Below are 15,414 nucleotides of genomic sequence, written 5' to 3' on the forward strand. Positions count from 1 at the left end.
CACTTAATCTAACAGAACTTGCTGTGATGGCAGAAAGTTTCATACTGCTCACTCAATATGCTAGTCACTAGAGTCACTAGCCATATGCTGCAATTGAGTACTTGAAATGTGGTGGTACAACTCAGGAAGTAGGTTTTAAAATTTATTTACTTTGATCTGATTTAAATTTAAATAGTCACATGTGGCTAGGGACTACTGCACTGGATGGTATACCTCTAACCCACTTTACTATTTACAGTACAATAGCTATTTGTACTCAGCACATGTCACTCGATTTAAGCTCTGAGCTCTTTGAGAAGACATGTTTCTGCATCTTTCTTAATGGCCAATGGTAAGCACTCAATAAGTACTTTCATAATAGACTATGCTTGTGTATGGTCCCCTTGATTACTCAAGTAAAAGAGTCATCTTGGTCATGAAGCTGCTATATCAACTAGAAAACTGTCATAACCTATATGGCCTTAGGTGCCCTATCTATAAAATGGGGACATGACGTTCAGCTTTCTACTAGGCATCTGCTTCCCAGAAGGATCTTACCTGTATGGAGAATCTGGATCAAAGCACGTCTTCGTGACATCAGTGATGTTGGGGTCACAACACTCTCCACCATCAAAGTTGAATCGTTCATAGTTGCAGTCCATGTCGCATACACCATTCTGCTGCTTCTTCATGAAGGCAGGGTGTCGCAGGAGCCGACAGTCTCCACCATCATGGCCGGTCAGTACGTGGTTACACTCAGGATCACAGTTCTCATCCCCAATCTTGCTGATGTCACAGTTGGCCAGGACGAGGCGGTGACGCAGGGAGGAGTTGCTCACCTCCAGCACCTCCAGCTCCCAAGAGATATTATAGAGTTTGAAGGCGTCAGCCAACTGCTGGTGTTGGAAGTCGATCTGCTGGCGACTCACTATTGGGTTCTCATGGTCATCATCATAGAGGTTGACCACGCGGTAGCGTACCACCTTAGGCTGGCGGAAATTCGGCAGCTGGTTATAGCTGGCAATGACCTCTGTATTGTCACACAGTGTCTGCCCACACAGAGGCGGCTCCAAACTCGTGTCCAGCAGGAAGCCATGGACATTGCTGAGTTCCACTTGGGGACTATTGCCATCCTTCATGGGGGACCAAGTTTGCTTCACATTGTCCCAGTTCTCCTGCAGGAGGAGCTGAGGTAGAGGGGTGCGGTGGCCATGGGTTTCCATGTCCGATAGTATCTCCTGCTGAGTCCTGGCCACCTTCCATAGGCTGAAGTGCTCGATATAGCCCCGGTAGTTGTGATTCAGAGCACTGCCCCCCAATGTGAGCACTTTACATTTTTGGGTCAGCGGGCTGAATATGCCACCCACTTGCTCCCCGGAGGTCGCAACCTGGGCACCATTCACATAAAGCTTCATCAGACGTCCATTATAGGTGGCAGCAAGGTATACCCACCGGCCTGGGAGGTAGCTGCGGTGGGCATTGATGGTAGTCACTTGCCGGGCCCGGTCTGTCTTCAAGGAGAAAAAGTAGCGTGGGTCTCTGTTGCCTTGATCGCTGACGGTGTGAATGCCCACGACCCATCCTCGGTCACGTGAGGTATAAGAACATTTGTCATACAGCCCTATATGGCCCCAAAAGAGAAAGATGAATAAATAAAGGATGGAAGGAGAGGTGGGTATGCTATTTTTCTCTGATAAGTTTTACATTAGGATGTTTTATGCTAGTGGTTTTCAAACTGCTCTGTGGGAGCCTAGCAGTTACAAATGTTGCCTCTGGGACCACCCCAACTGCAAGGGGAAGGATAAAGGATTGAGAAGTAAGAAGGTTGGGTTTTAAGCTATCACATTACAACTTGAACCCATGCAGTTTCACTTTTATTGATTTTGAATATGGAGCATGCTAGAAAATTTTAGTGAAAATTTTCAATGAAAGAAAACACAGGAAAAATAACAATGACAATAAAAATCTGAAAAGCATTGGTTTTGCAAAGGTGTTGTACTGAGAAGAATACTTTCTAACAAAGATGGTTCTGAAGTGTAGGATAATCTATGAGGTGAGAGGAGAAATAGCAGGAGATGATAACAAATGGAAGATGTTCATTTAGAAGGGCAGTTCCTAGGATAGTCACATTAGCTTTGCGTGTACACCTGCCACTAGCAATCACTGAATGATCTGTGGTATTGAATTGTGCAAAAAGCTGGCCAAGAAAAGTGAAGGTCAAGGTCTAAAAACCCAGTGCTTCTATCTTTAAATTGGGTAGTCCTGACATATATCACCAAAGAAAGGCAGACACTTAACAGCTAAGTTGGAAAGGTTTTTGAAGGTCATCACCTCCAACTCCTTCACTTGACAGGTGAAGGAGTTGAGACTCAGAGAATGGAAGGAATTTAATCAGGTTACATGGAATCATTGACAATTTAACTTGTTAACTTAATTTAGCTTGTTTTTCTCTAACATTAATCCATACAGTACCTCTCTCTCTCCATATGTGTGTATGTGTGTGTGTGTGTGTGTACCCTCTTAATATGAAGAGACGTTGGATTTGCATAGATAATAATAGTAATTAGCCAAACTGCCAAGCTTCTACTACAGGCCAGACATTATGCTAAAGTCTGTATATAAGTTAGTTTTTTAAGACATGCACCATTCCCATGGTAATGTTATTAAGTTGCTCATTCAAGTAATGATGCATAAAGAAACTAAAGGAGGTGAAGAGAGGGGTTCAAGGTCAATTAGTTGGTAAGTAGATCGTAGCTCTATAAGATCCTGGAATTCACTGTCCTATGTGCTAATTCAATAAAACCTTTAACACACACACCCTCACTAATATGCAAGGGATTTAGATACATCATCTTCTTCGGAAGAAGACTGTCACAAGTTTTAGTTAGGTGTTTGGGAAAGTTCCAAACCAGCAGTCTCAAGATTTACTCTGAAAACTCCAGGAAGTACCTTTGTGAATATTCTATGGATCTAATTATCTTTATACTCAACAACCCCTTGTTCCCTAGCCTTTCTGGAATATACCTGATGTCCTCAGTACAGACAATGCTGTTGGATGGGGAAGAGGACTTTCTAACTAAAAATGTATTTTAAATGTCAGATGCTGTATGAGGTCTGATGGAGGGAGAAAGAGAGGGAGATGAGAATGAATAAAAGATGCTAATTTAGAAGGACAGTCCCTACTCTCATGCAGAATATGCGGTCACCATAACTCTGAGTGTTCATCTGCCACTAGTGCTCATCAAATGAGCATGGAGAGCATCCAGCAAAATCAATACAGGAGGCCCACACAGTCTTTACTTCTTTGTGGGCACTGGGACCTTAGAATTTGTGTCAATTTCCGTGCTAATAGTTGACACGATCAGCATTTTGGTTGAGGATCTACATGTCTCTTCCCACACCCTGCCCAATAGTATTTCAGATAATGGCTTGACACAGACATCCCTTTTCTATGGGCTGAGTGACCTTGGCCGAGCACCAAGTGCCTCCTCCATCTGGTAAAGGAGGGGATTGAGATTCCCTGTTACATAGTCCAAATCTGATTTGTTTCATTCTCATTTCTCAGTGACTAACACACAAGTTACCTCTTCCAAGATCTCCTTGATCACACTGTGAATGGGGAATCGTTTTTCTCCTCTGAATCCATTGTTCTTTTAGGAAACTTGACATTGGATCACTGGTTTTATAGTTGTATGTGTCTGCCTCAATGTCTCCTTTCTACTAGACTGAAGGCTTCTTGAAGGTAATGACCATGTCTGGCCATCTCCATCACTCTCCCAGTGCCTTCCTATAGCAGGAACTCTACTTACTATAGCAGGTACCTCACAAATGATCACAAGCATGCATGACTCAAAAGAGTGGGGAAAGAGACAAGGCAGGGACTCTAAGGACATACAGAATCAAAGGCACTAATTTGTGTCTTTGTGGCTAAAGGTTATAGAGTCAGAGGACAGAATATGCTCCTGGTAGGGAAGAAAAACCCAGGATCTTTGGACTTGGGATAATCTACTTCAAATCCTAAAGACAGCAATTACTAGCTGTATGTCTTTATACCTGTGGACCTTAATTCCCTTATCTATGTTCTTTCATTAAATATGTTGTCATACTGAAAAGACAGTGAAAATAACATCTTTGGCATACAATAGCTATCCAAACAGGAATTCATTTTTAAGATGCTGGATGGTCTTAAAAATTGAGGATGAAAAAGTAAGAATGACTGGAAACAAAATATAGACAGGCCAAAGAGAGAAGTTATCCTGAAGGCATCATATCTGATGTGTTAAGAACTAGGATGAAGGCTCAAAAACATCACAAGTCCTTCTCAAACCTACTACAAACCCTCCTCAAAAATCCTAAATCCCCATCAGCTTAGAGGCTATTATGAAAATACATACCCATTCCAAAGACAGAGATCTGAGTCCAGATTTGGAATGAGTTGCCCTAGATCTTTCTTGTTGGCTTCTCAACAGGAGCAGAGATTCCTGAAATCACCATGTTTGTGTCCAGCCCAACTCTCAATTTCTCACTTTCCTCCCCCTATCTAACTCTTCCATAAAAAGAAAATGAAGGGTCTTCTAATGAGAAAATTAAAACCTGAAATAGAATCCTTTCCCCTTCTCTCTTTCTCCCTCTTTCTCTCTCTGCAGGTTTTTATTTTGCCAGGGGCTCCCAATTTTTGGTTTTCCTGTTGTCTTTGGAAGGCAGCTTGCCTGGTTAGTAAGGTAAAATGTTTACACATCTGTAGGGTGCCCTCAGTTCAGAATGTTCTTGAGGCTTGGGACTCCAGCTCAGGCTACCTCTGTTTGCAGCTGAGAGAAATGAGGGAAGAAATGAGAGAGGTCAGATGCTGCCACACAAAGCTAAGGAAAAAGAGGTGGCTTAGCTGCAGGAGGCAGAGAGGAAGGGCAAAGAGGGGCTTTCAGTGGAACCAAGGGGAAATATATTAAGAGAAATGAGAACCTTGAAGCAATAACTTCAGAAGCTCAGAGGGAAAGATTTACCTGGAGTGTAAGTAGCAAAAGGAAATCACTGGGCTTAAAAGAAATGAGGGAGTAAAGTGATGATGGAGATTTACTTCTGTAAGAAAATATCTTAATCAATAGAAGTCACATTCTAGGGCCTGGAAGGGAAGCCCCCCTATAACACCAGCCCAGAAACAGGGATTTGGCACCAAAGATCTGGGCTTGGTATGCCAGGTAACCTTGTCTGGGAGAAGTCACACCATCCCCTTTATGCTGCTGGGCCTCATTTCCCTTCACTGAAAAGGGAGGGGTCCAGATGAAATGGTACCTTGCTAGAATTTAAGAACTCTTTTGTGCACTCTTAGAATGGTTCCTTGTATGTAGATGGGTCTCAAAACTATATGTTTTTTTTTCCTTTTTCTTTTATTATTCATATGTGCATATAAGGCATGGTTCATTTCTCCCCCCTGCTCCCACCCCCTCCCTTACCACCCACTCCGCCCCCTCCCTCTCCCCCCGACCTCCTCAATACCCAGCAGAAACTATTTTGCCCTTATTTCTAATTTTGTTGTAGAGAGAGTATAAGCAATAACAGGAAGGGACAAGGGTTTTTGCTGGTTGAGATAAGGATAGCTATACAGGGCATTGACTCACATTGATTTCCTGTGCGTGGGTGTTACCTTCTAGGTTAATTCTTTTTGATCTAACCTTTTCTCTAGTACCTGTTCCCCTTTTCCTATTGGCCTCAGTTGCTTTTAAGGTATCTGCTTTAGTTCAAAATTATATGTTAATTTGAATTGGGTACCATATGTCATTTACAATTCTTTCATGCCTAGGTTCCTTCTCATCTGGGTCTCCCCATCAGGACACAGAACAGTATTCTCAGAGGACCCAAGAGTATCCATACACCTTCATGCTGCCCTTCCCCATAGTTGTTCAGCAAGATAGAGACATAGCTAAAAAATGTTGCAAGTCAGTCTGAAGTCAGCTCCATCTGTGTGGAACTAGAAGAGATCCCAGGGGAACTATTTCCACAGGACAAGGTAGAAGGCCACACACAATTCTTCATACAATTTACATATAATTAGCATACACCTGTCTAATGCTATTAGCATGCAGAACTAGACAATGAAAGTGTTAAGAGCCCCCTTTTCGGTCCAATTAGCTATCTTGGCACACTGCCCAGAGGGAGAGGGGTCAAGGCCCATGCAAGGAGAAGAATTTGCCCTGGGCTACTTGTTAAGGCACTGGTCACTGGAACCATGGTTGGTTGGCCTTTCTCATCTTCCTGCAGCTAGGCTTGTTGTGAAAAGTGCTTCATATTCACCCAGGAACTTGATGTTCATTGCTTTCATTGCCCCTCCAACCTCACCTCTGAGAGCAATAATATGCTCAAAAAAGGAAAGTCTAAAGGCAGAGAACATATAAGGAACCCCCCAAAACTTTGGCCAGGGTTATATTAGGAAAATGCTCTGGGCATCCTTTAAGAATCACTCTAAAGTTACTACCCCAGGGCAGTGTGGTTTGAGTACCCCAGGTATCGCAGGCACTAGCAAATCTTCTTCCATCTACATTCATCATGCTCCTCCCTGTCCTAAAATCCATCACTTATTTAATGTCTGTTTTCCCACATGTGTATCATTTGTAAATGCTTATTATACAACACAGAGCCTGGTATGTTATAAATGTTCCTTAGAGTGTGTCCTTGAAAGTGAAAAATAAAGGAAGAAAGGGAGGGTCAAATGTCTCTATTTCTGCTTTCTCTTCAAGAGCATGTCACTCTTTACTTAGAAATTACTAAATACCATGTGCTGTACACTAATTCTCTCACTTAATCTTCTCAACAAAGCTGTCAGCACCGTCTACTTTTTAGAGTAAACTGAGGCTCAGGAAGAGGAACTAGCTGTCCAATGCAACACAGTGCTGAATTCAGGCTTACAGGATTCCCAAACCCAGGCTTGTAATCATGTCACCACATAGTCAAGTGCCAAGCATTTTATTGTAGGCTGTTTAAAGGCATAGCCCCTCCAGAAATATTTCTGTAAGTCCTACGGTGTCAACACAAGCAAGTTGAATTGAACTGCAAGCCAGGAGTCTGCTTTCTGTGCCATTCTTCTACCTAGAACTAAAGATTTGACTCAGAAACCACAGTATTTTAGTCCATTAGGCTTGCCCTACTTTACCAGGACCCAAATTTTACCTGGACATTTTATTTATTTCGAGTTTGGAAAACTTTTTGGAGCTTGTCCATCAGCATCTGGACTTTTATCACTGCCCTCCTTGACTGTTGGTTTCTGACCCAGGGTTTTGTTTCTGGTTTTGGTACATTTTTAATGGGTTTTATCATGACATTTTAATAGGTTTCAACAGGACATTTTCATGTACTTTGATCATGTTACATCTCCATTACCCTCTCTTGTCTGTCTCCTTTTCCCACTGGTCCCCTTTCTTTTCCTAAATAGTTCCCTTCTACTTTCATGTTTGACCCAGGTTTGTTCCAACTTCCAGTTGGATTTTTACACCTGAGATTTCTGTCTCACTCTTGGCTGTCTCCCAGTTTCCTTTTCATTTGTTTTGTCCTCCTGAAATGAATATGTTGAAGTCATGACCCCAGCAACTCAGAATATGGCTGTATTTGGTGATAGGGTCTTTAAAGAGGTAATCACATAAGAGTGAGGTCAGTAGGGTCCTAATCCAGTAAGTACTTAAAAGAAAAAGGTACTCAAGGTAGAGATGTGTACAGAGGAAAAATCATTTGAAGACACAGGACGAAGGTGATCATCTGCAAGACAAAGAGAGTGGCCTCAGAAGAAAACAACCACGCTGACATTTGGATTTCAGATTTCTAGTCTCTAGAATTGTAAGAAAATAAAATTTCTGTTATTTCAGCCATCTAGGCTGTGTTCCTTTGTTAGGACAGCTGTGGTAAATGATCACACTCTCATTTGACAAGCTTTCTAAGCTCTTCTACTGGGATTTCACTAAAATCTATTCCATCTTCTACTGCCTTGTTCTCAGTTCAGAATTATTCTCTTTTTATAATATAGTGTTTCAATTATTCAACTCTTATTTGGGGAAGAATAGTGTATATAAGGATGATTCAAACACTGGTGGTGTGGTCACCACGCACAGGAAGCATTCCTCCCAGGGAAAGGATAATTTCCCTGCTTTTCTGAAGTAACTGCTGTGTGTTGTATGCATAGGTAACTGTTCTCAGGCCAAGATATCTTACGTAAGAAATCTTGTAAATAACTGCTGTTTATGGATGAGAAATATTGAGACCCAGAGAGGTGAAGTCCCCTGTGCAAAGTCACATAGCACTAAATGGTAGGGAGGACTAGAATTCAAGTATGTTGATTTCATGTTCACTTCTCCCAGATCTAAGGAGGTCCCATATATGCTTCCATCTTGTGTTTTTTTCCTGTGGTATTTTCCTGGGATAGTTTAACTCCACACAAAATTAGTTCTGATAACATTTGACTTTCTTTTATCACTGTCTAGGGAGAAGAATTAGCAAAAGATGACAATTTATATCCAGTTAGTATTATTGTTTGTTTTTCCCATTGGGAGAGTAGATACAGGAGGAGAGAAAACTCTACCCAGGACATTCTCCCTGTGAAAAAGTAGCATTTTCAAATAAATAATGGTTATAATAACAAACAGTTTTTGAAAGCTTCTATGTAGCAATCTCTCTGCCAAGCACGGATATCCTATTTGGAGCTCATAACAACACTGTGAAGTGGTCTTTATCAATATGCCTTTGGCAGATAAGGAAACTGAGGTGTGGAGAAGCTAAGTGATTTTCTCTCTACGGATCCCAACTAGCGATTGGGAGAATCATGATTCTGACTGCTATGTGTCTAACTGTAGAGTCAAAATTTGACCTATGGCTGCTTTCCAGCATTGAAATAACCCTTACCCCACAATTAAAGCTCTTGTGTGTAACTTAGCTGCTGCTGTGCTGTAAGTCACTGGATAAGGAGTTCCCTGTCTGAGCTTCCTCACCTCCCCTATGAGATGGGAGGGTCACAGTACATGGTCCTAGAGGTCCCTTCCATTTCATATATCTTTCATATATCTCAGCCTGGGGTCCTACTGTGGGAGATGTCAGGTCATGGGTGGGGAAGGCAGTTTTAGGTCCTCCACTTTAAAGATACCCACTAGCTGTGGGACATCTGCCAGGAGAATACAAGCAGAGGTGAGAGGATGTGGGGATGAAAGAGGGAATTTAGGTCAACAATCTGGATTCTTTCAGGAGGATAAAAAAATTAAAAGCTAAAGGTTGAAGCTGGACCTTTTCTTCTTTGTTTTATTTTCCCTTCCACAATTTAATCGCTGGTATCAAAGCCACAGAGGAATGCTTGAGAGAGCAATCCTATGGAAAGCTTTTATCTGTCCACAGGCGAATGATTAAAACAGACAGATTTGGGTTAAGTATACCCATGGTCCCTGCACTAGGTTTAGTCAGGGGGAGACCCATCAAAATGACCCGAAGGACACAGTACCACCAGACATTCAGAGGAAGCCTGGGATGTCACTGAGGAGCACATCCGAGGGAATATTCCTAAGCATCTTCAACCCTCTGCGACTACCCTGCTTCAAAGAAGTCTCCTTAAACTCAGTGGAAAGAGTGCATTAAAGTGAATCACACTTGACTGGAGGATTATGCCAAATTATGCTGAGTTCGGGGAATCCTTGACTCCTGGTATCACAGAAGCATAGAACATCAAAAGTAACCATTGAGCAATTCACAAGGTCAGGATTGGCTTGGATGTTTCCTACAGGTTGATCATGCAGGGGACAGGTAGGTACAGGACTATAGGAAGCAGCAATGAGACAAGCACTTACAAAATCACCTGCATCTGCTTTCTTGCCTAGATTCTTTTCTCTTTGTGGGAACAAGAACTGGAGGTGTGGCTAAAATGGTAGAGCACACTTACGAGTGTCTAGTAAGTGTGAAGCTCTGAGTTCAATCCCAGACTTGCCAAAAAAATATGAATTATGTCTTTATGGGAGAGCCCCCTGAGTGCAAGAGTCTGATTGCCTGTTTTACTAGCTGTGTGAACTTGGATGAGTTAATTCATTTCTCCAAGTCTTAGTTCTCCCACATGTACTCTAGGGATGAAAATTCTTGTCCTATATACTACATAGATCTCTTTGAGGGAGAAAAGAGATAGATGAATGCATGTTTCCTTGCAAATTACTTAAAGCTATCAGACATGAGGCAAGTTTAAGAAGAGTAATACCTAAGGATTCCTAAAATCCATAATTACCACTGCATACACATATGCAATGCATTTGGGATAGCAAAGTGCTTCAGAGGGATCAAGGTACATCTGTTTACCTCTGGCTCTTGACTCTCCAGCCTGCCTCCTTTGCACCTATGTAAGCAGTCTCCACAGACATAGAAAGGTGAAGGTCTTACAGACCAACAAATCTGAGCTCAAATATGACTCTGAAAGTCAGGGCTCCTTTCCCCATTTTAGACTTCTCACCTGTAAAATGGGAACAACACATCTGCCTCTGTCAGATGTAGAGGGAACTAATGAGATAATGAACATGCCAGGACTTGGCCTGTGGCCACTAGCAACATAACCAGCATGAAAACACATGTACTGTGGAGTCAGTCTGATCTATTCGAACTCCAGCTCCGCTCCTTGTTAGCTGTATAGCCTTGGGCAAAAACTCTGCTCCTTGATAGTTTCCTCATATGTAAACTGATATAACAAGTACTTCACACACACACAGCACCATTTTGAGAATCTTCTGAAAGACTGAAAATGCTCATTTGCATAGCATGCAATAAATGTCGCTACACTTTTTACTGGACCTCCATAGCAAAATGTCTGTTCCTTTTCCTCAGAATTGGTACATTTTTTCCCCTTCTGTGCTGTTAAACTGCACCTTTTCTGTCACTGTTGTCTGAAATAGAGATCCTTGTTCATTGTTCTTTTTCCCACATTTTCAGTGAAATTGATTAATATCAACTTGGAAAAGGAAGTGGAGGAGGAGAGGAAGAAACAGGATAAAGAGGGTAAAGCGAGAAGTATATTTCATGATCCTACTAATTGGTACTGATGATGAAGCTGCCCTGGAAGGGAGACTCTATCTTTGGTCATTCAAATGATTTGAGGACCTACAAGCACCTCTCCCAAATCATTCATGAAACCTGGGAGACAATGATACCACTTCTAAGGAATCAGGCAGTCAGAGCTGGAGATTCCCTTACTGGCCTTTTGTATCATCACCTTTAACAACTGACCTCGTACTTGAATCACAAGTACATCTCAACAAATGACTGTTCATGTTTCCAGAATCGGAACTCACTGTTACCTGAGAAAGCCTTCACATCTTTAAGCCTTTTTTCAGTGCTCTCCTAGGCAAAGCTCAATTCACATCCTTTCCCTTTATATCCAGTGCCTCAGGATTTGGTTTACAGGAACACTTGGAGTTATTTGGTACACTTTATCTCCAGTTGGATCTGGAGATGTCTGAGGTTTTGGTTGTGTTCTCCTTGAGTTCTTACCTTTTCCAAATTAGCATCCCCAAATTCTGCCTAAATTTTGCATTTATCTATCCACTGATCCATTTGACATGTATTAACGGAGCATCCACTGTATCAGGTCCCTGTCTAGAAGTTCAGAGTATGGAGCATAACCAGAGAAAGCTGTGCCCTCTGCCCAGATACCTAGTATTTCCTAATGCTAGAGCTAGTCCTTCTGTTGATGCACTATTGATACAATAGGAGTAGACACTATTCAATTAGGAAGACCTATTATTAACATACCATTTCCTTACCCATATTCTCAAAATTGCTACTCTGGTTTGTTCATGTACAAGGCCAAGAATTTTATATGCATCATCTCATTAAATTATTACAACTACTCATGATAAAAGTTCTTGGTCCCTTCATGAGTGAGGAAACTGAGTTTCAAGAGAGTCATAGTGTCTTGGCAGAGAGATCATTTGATCTGTAATAACACAAGTAGGGTTAGATCCAGCTCTCTGACTCTAAAGCTAGGGCTTAAGCAAAACACTACATTTTCTGTGGAAAACATGGTAAGAACTTTTTCAAAATTAGTCAGGTACATATTTTTTCATATGATTAAATTTTAAATCTCCCCAACTTTGACAGAGCACTCTGTTGGTCATAGTAATACATCTTAAGTTTCCTCAAAAATTTTAAAAGCATCTTAATTACTTAATTTGCTTCCTCAAGACCCTCTGAAGGAGATAAAACATAAATGATAAGTTTGCTTGTGCCACAGGGGGAAGTGAGGGACCAAAGTGACCAATGTTACACAGCTTGTGACAGGCAGAGCTAGAACTTGAGCCCTAACTCCAACTGGGCACACACAGATACACTCTGTTTGCACTTTTGACCTCATGGCACACTCCTGAGTAATAATTTCACCCCCCCACACACACACTGTTAACCAGATTTATGCAGTAACTTTATAATAATCTAAATAGAGGGAACTTAGGTCTGGCAGAGTGGCTCAAGTTGTAGAGTGCCTGCCTAGCAAGCATGAGGCCCTAAGTTCAAACCCTAGTACCACAAGAAAAGAAAAACCAAAAAACAAAGAAACATACAAAAACACCACTGGGCACTGGTAGCTCACACCTATAATCCTAGCTACCTGGGAGGCAGAGATCAGGAGGATCACAGTTTGAAACCAGTCTGGGCAAATACTTTGCAAGACCCTATCTTGAAAAAACCCAAAAACAGGGCTGGTGGAGTGGCTCAAGTGGTAAAGCACATGTCTAGCAAGTGTGAGGGCTCTGAGTTCAAAGCCCAATACAGCCAAAAAATAAAAATAAATAAAGAGAGGAAATCTGAAGTTGAAGAGCAATTTATGTGCATTCCAGTTTAAAGGGAATCAACATCAGCCTTCTGTCCCCAAAAGAAACCACTTTAGAAAGAAATGGGAATTTCTCTCTTGGTAGTTACTACACTGATCCAAGTGGGATGAACACAGGGCAAGAGGACAAACATTCTTGGTATCCTTAGGGGCAGCACAATGACTGGTAAGTAGAATGCACTGATTAATAATGATTAATGTTGGTGAAATACTTCTATATATAAATGCATGACAGAAGAAAAATATGAGTTCACATGAGAGTCTGCTTAAGTGATAGCACAATGGATAGTGTAGCATTAAAGCACTGTTTGGGACCAAACAGAACTGTTACGTCCTGGCTCCAAGTTGAATTCGATGTAGCTCTAGTTGGAAGGATGTAACAAGTAGGACATCATTCATAGAACACTTAACAAAGAGTTTGGTGTAAAATAAGCACCCATGAAATGAGCATCTTCATGCATTCATGGGAGGGCAATAAAGACCAAAAGGACATAGAAAAAAACCACAGAAAGGAGATGGAACTGGAGAAAAGGGAAAGTAGATGTAACTAGTAAGTTCAAAAGCATATTTCACACATCCCTGCAAAGTCAAACACATGTAAATTTAATTTTAGCACTGACAATATTGGTATCCTCTATATTCCAGAGATCAAGAGAATGGTGATCATTTGTATTGTCGGAGAAGGAAGGCATCCCTGATACAGTGACCTTCTCCCAGTTTTCCTCTAGTCATAACTTGTGTCCTCTTGATAACTCCACTTTTATCCCTGTGTATAACTGTATGTGTGTGTGTGTGAGTGTATGTGAGCATTCATGTTTAAAATTCAAAAGGCTATATTGTCTGGCATAATAGCAGCACTTGGTGGATGCTCGACATGCTTTTATTTTAAGAATGATCTATGTGTAGTTATGTAGACTACAGCATTCTACCTGTAATTTTATAAGCTTGTAGGAGGCAAGAATGTTTATTTTTCCAAGATTGGCAGGGGGGAACTATGACTTCAAATTTCAGCTTTACCACCATAATGCCATGAGATTTAAGCAAGTCATAACCTTTGTCTTAACCTTTCTTATTTAATAAAATGAGTATGCTCTTACCCACCATAAAGGGTGACATCACACATGGGAAAGTATATATGGCAGTTCTTCAATATGCATGATCATCACTCTTAAAGGAGCTCTTACCTGGCCCATGTCGTAGTAGTTTCATCCATCCCTGACACAGCCTATAAAGCAGCACTAGATTCATCTTCCTAAAATCTTGCTTCTCACTATTCCCCTAAACAGGCCTCTTCCTCCATAAATTACATATATATATATGTATGTATGTATACATATATATAAAATATACTTACACATATATGTATGTCTGTATACAGATTTATACATTATAATTGTATTAGCATAAAGAAAATATAGTTGAGATGAATTCATTCATATATATATATGTGTTACTTTATTCTGATTTTAAAAGAACTTAAACCATTTTTGTGTGCTCCAAAAGTACTATAGGCCTCAGGCATTGTTCCAACCATGTTTAAAGAATGAGCTGACCTCATTTCCATTTCTGGACCTTGGTTGCTCATCTGCAAACAACATTGGGAGAAGGCACTGAGCACCTGCAGCTGACCTGAGGAGCTTGGAGGAATAGGAAGGTTCCCATGTGGGCAAGCCAAGTGATGTAAATTTTATACCTGACACAGGTCCACAGCAAGTTATGCAAAAACACACCCCAAACAGTGTGGGCTGAGATCATGAGACAAAAGCTCCTCTCTGGGGTGAGATGCCATCATCTCATCTTGGCCCACAGAGAGGTGTGAACCTTTCAGGGAGAGAGATGGCAAAGGAAGATAAGGAATGGATGAGGCCAGACAGGTAGAGCTTCATTTCATAGAGTCAGGCCATCCAGAATTTCTCTCCTGGACAGGAAAAGCCATGAGAGCTAATGCTTGCCAGTGTTTGCTGTGTGCCAGTCATTGTACTAAGCGCTTTGCATGAATTAGCATAGGGAACTCTCACAATAATCCAGACAGGGAAATACCATGAGGAAACTATGATCTGGAGAGCCCACATAACCGGCTTAAGCTTAAGTAGTTAGTTAGCAAGTGACAGAGGTGGGGGTCAACCCCAGGGAGTCCAAATCCAGAGTTCATGCTCATAAACTTTTAAGTGAGTGATTCAGCCAGGGTAAAACTGAGGAGAAAGGGCCCTTTTTAATTATAGATAAATAAACCATAACAGAGCAAGTTCCATAGTACAGGTACAAGCAGACAGAGTTCCTCCAAGGGAGCACTTGATTCTTAGCAAGAATCCAGGGAGGTTTCCTGGATGAGTCTCAAAGAACTGAGCCTGGATAAGGTGTAGAGTTTGGTGAGGACAAGTTAAACAGAGACCTTCAAGTAGAAGACGAAGTATGAGCAAAGGCAAGAGCTATGAATTTTCATCTTCAGTTATTCCTGGAGAAGAGGAAGACATATACATTTAACAGAATTGAGGGTACACAGAAAATCAGAAGGAAATGAATCAGCAAGGGCTGCCTGAAGCTAGAACGCACGGAGCAGTGCATGGCATGCCAACAGATCCAAAGTTACTCCATAAAAACAGAGGGTTTTT

General features: G+C 41.4%; 1 protein-coding gene across 1 annotated transcript in view; it reads right to left on the reverse strand.

Annotated features, from left to right (window-relative positions):
* Pappa (pappalysin 1) overlaps nt 1-15,414 on the reverse strand; it is a 234,280-nt gene that overhangs the window by 199,998 nt on the left and 18,868 nt on the right. Inside the window, exon 2 of the mRNA XM_074051163.1 lies at nt 538-1,600. Coding sequence (XP_073907264.1) covers nt 538-1,600 — 1,063 coding nt within the window. The remainder of the gene's footprint in view (nt 1-537; nt 1,601-15,414) is intronic.

Source organism: Castor canadensis, chromosome 13 (assembly GCF_047511655.1).
Source record: "Castor canadensis chromosome 13, mCasCan1.hap1v2, whole genome shotgun sequence".
Lineage (NCBI taxonomy): Eukaryota > Metazoa > Chordata > Mammalia > Rodentia > Castoridae > Castor > Castor canadensis.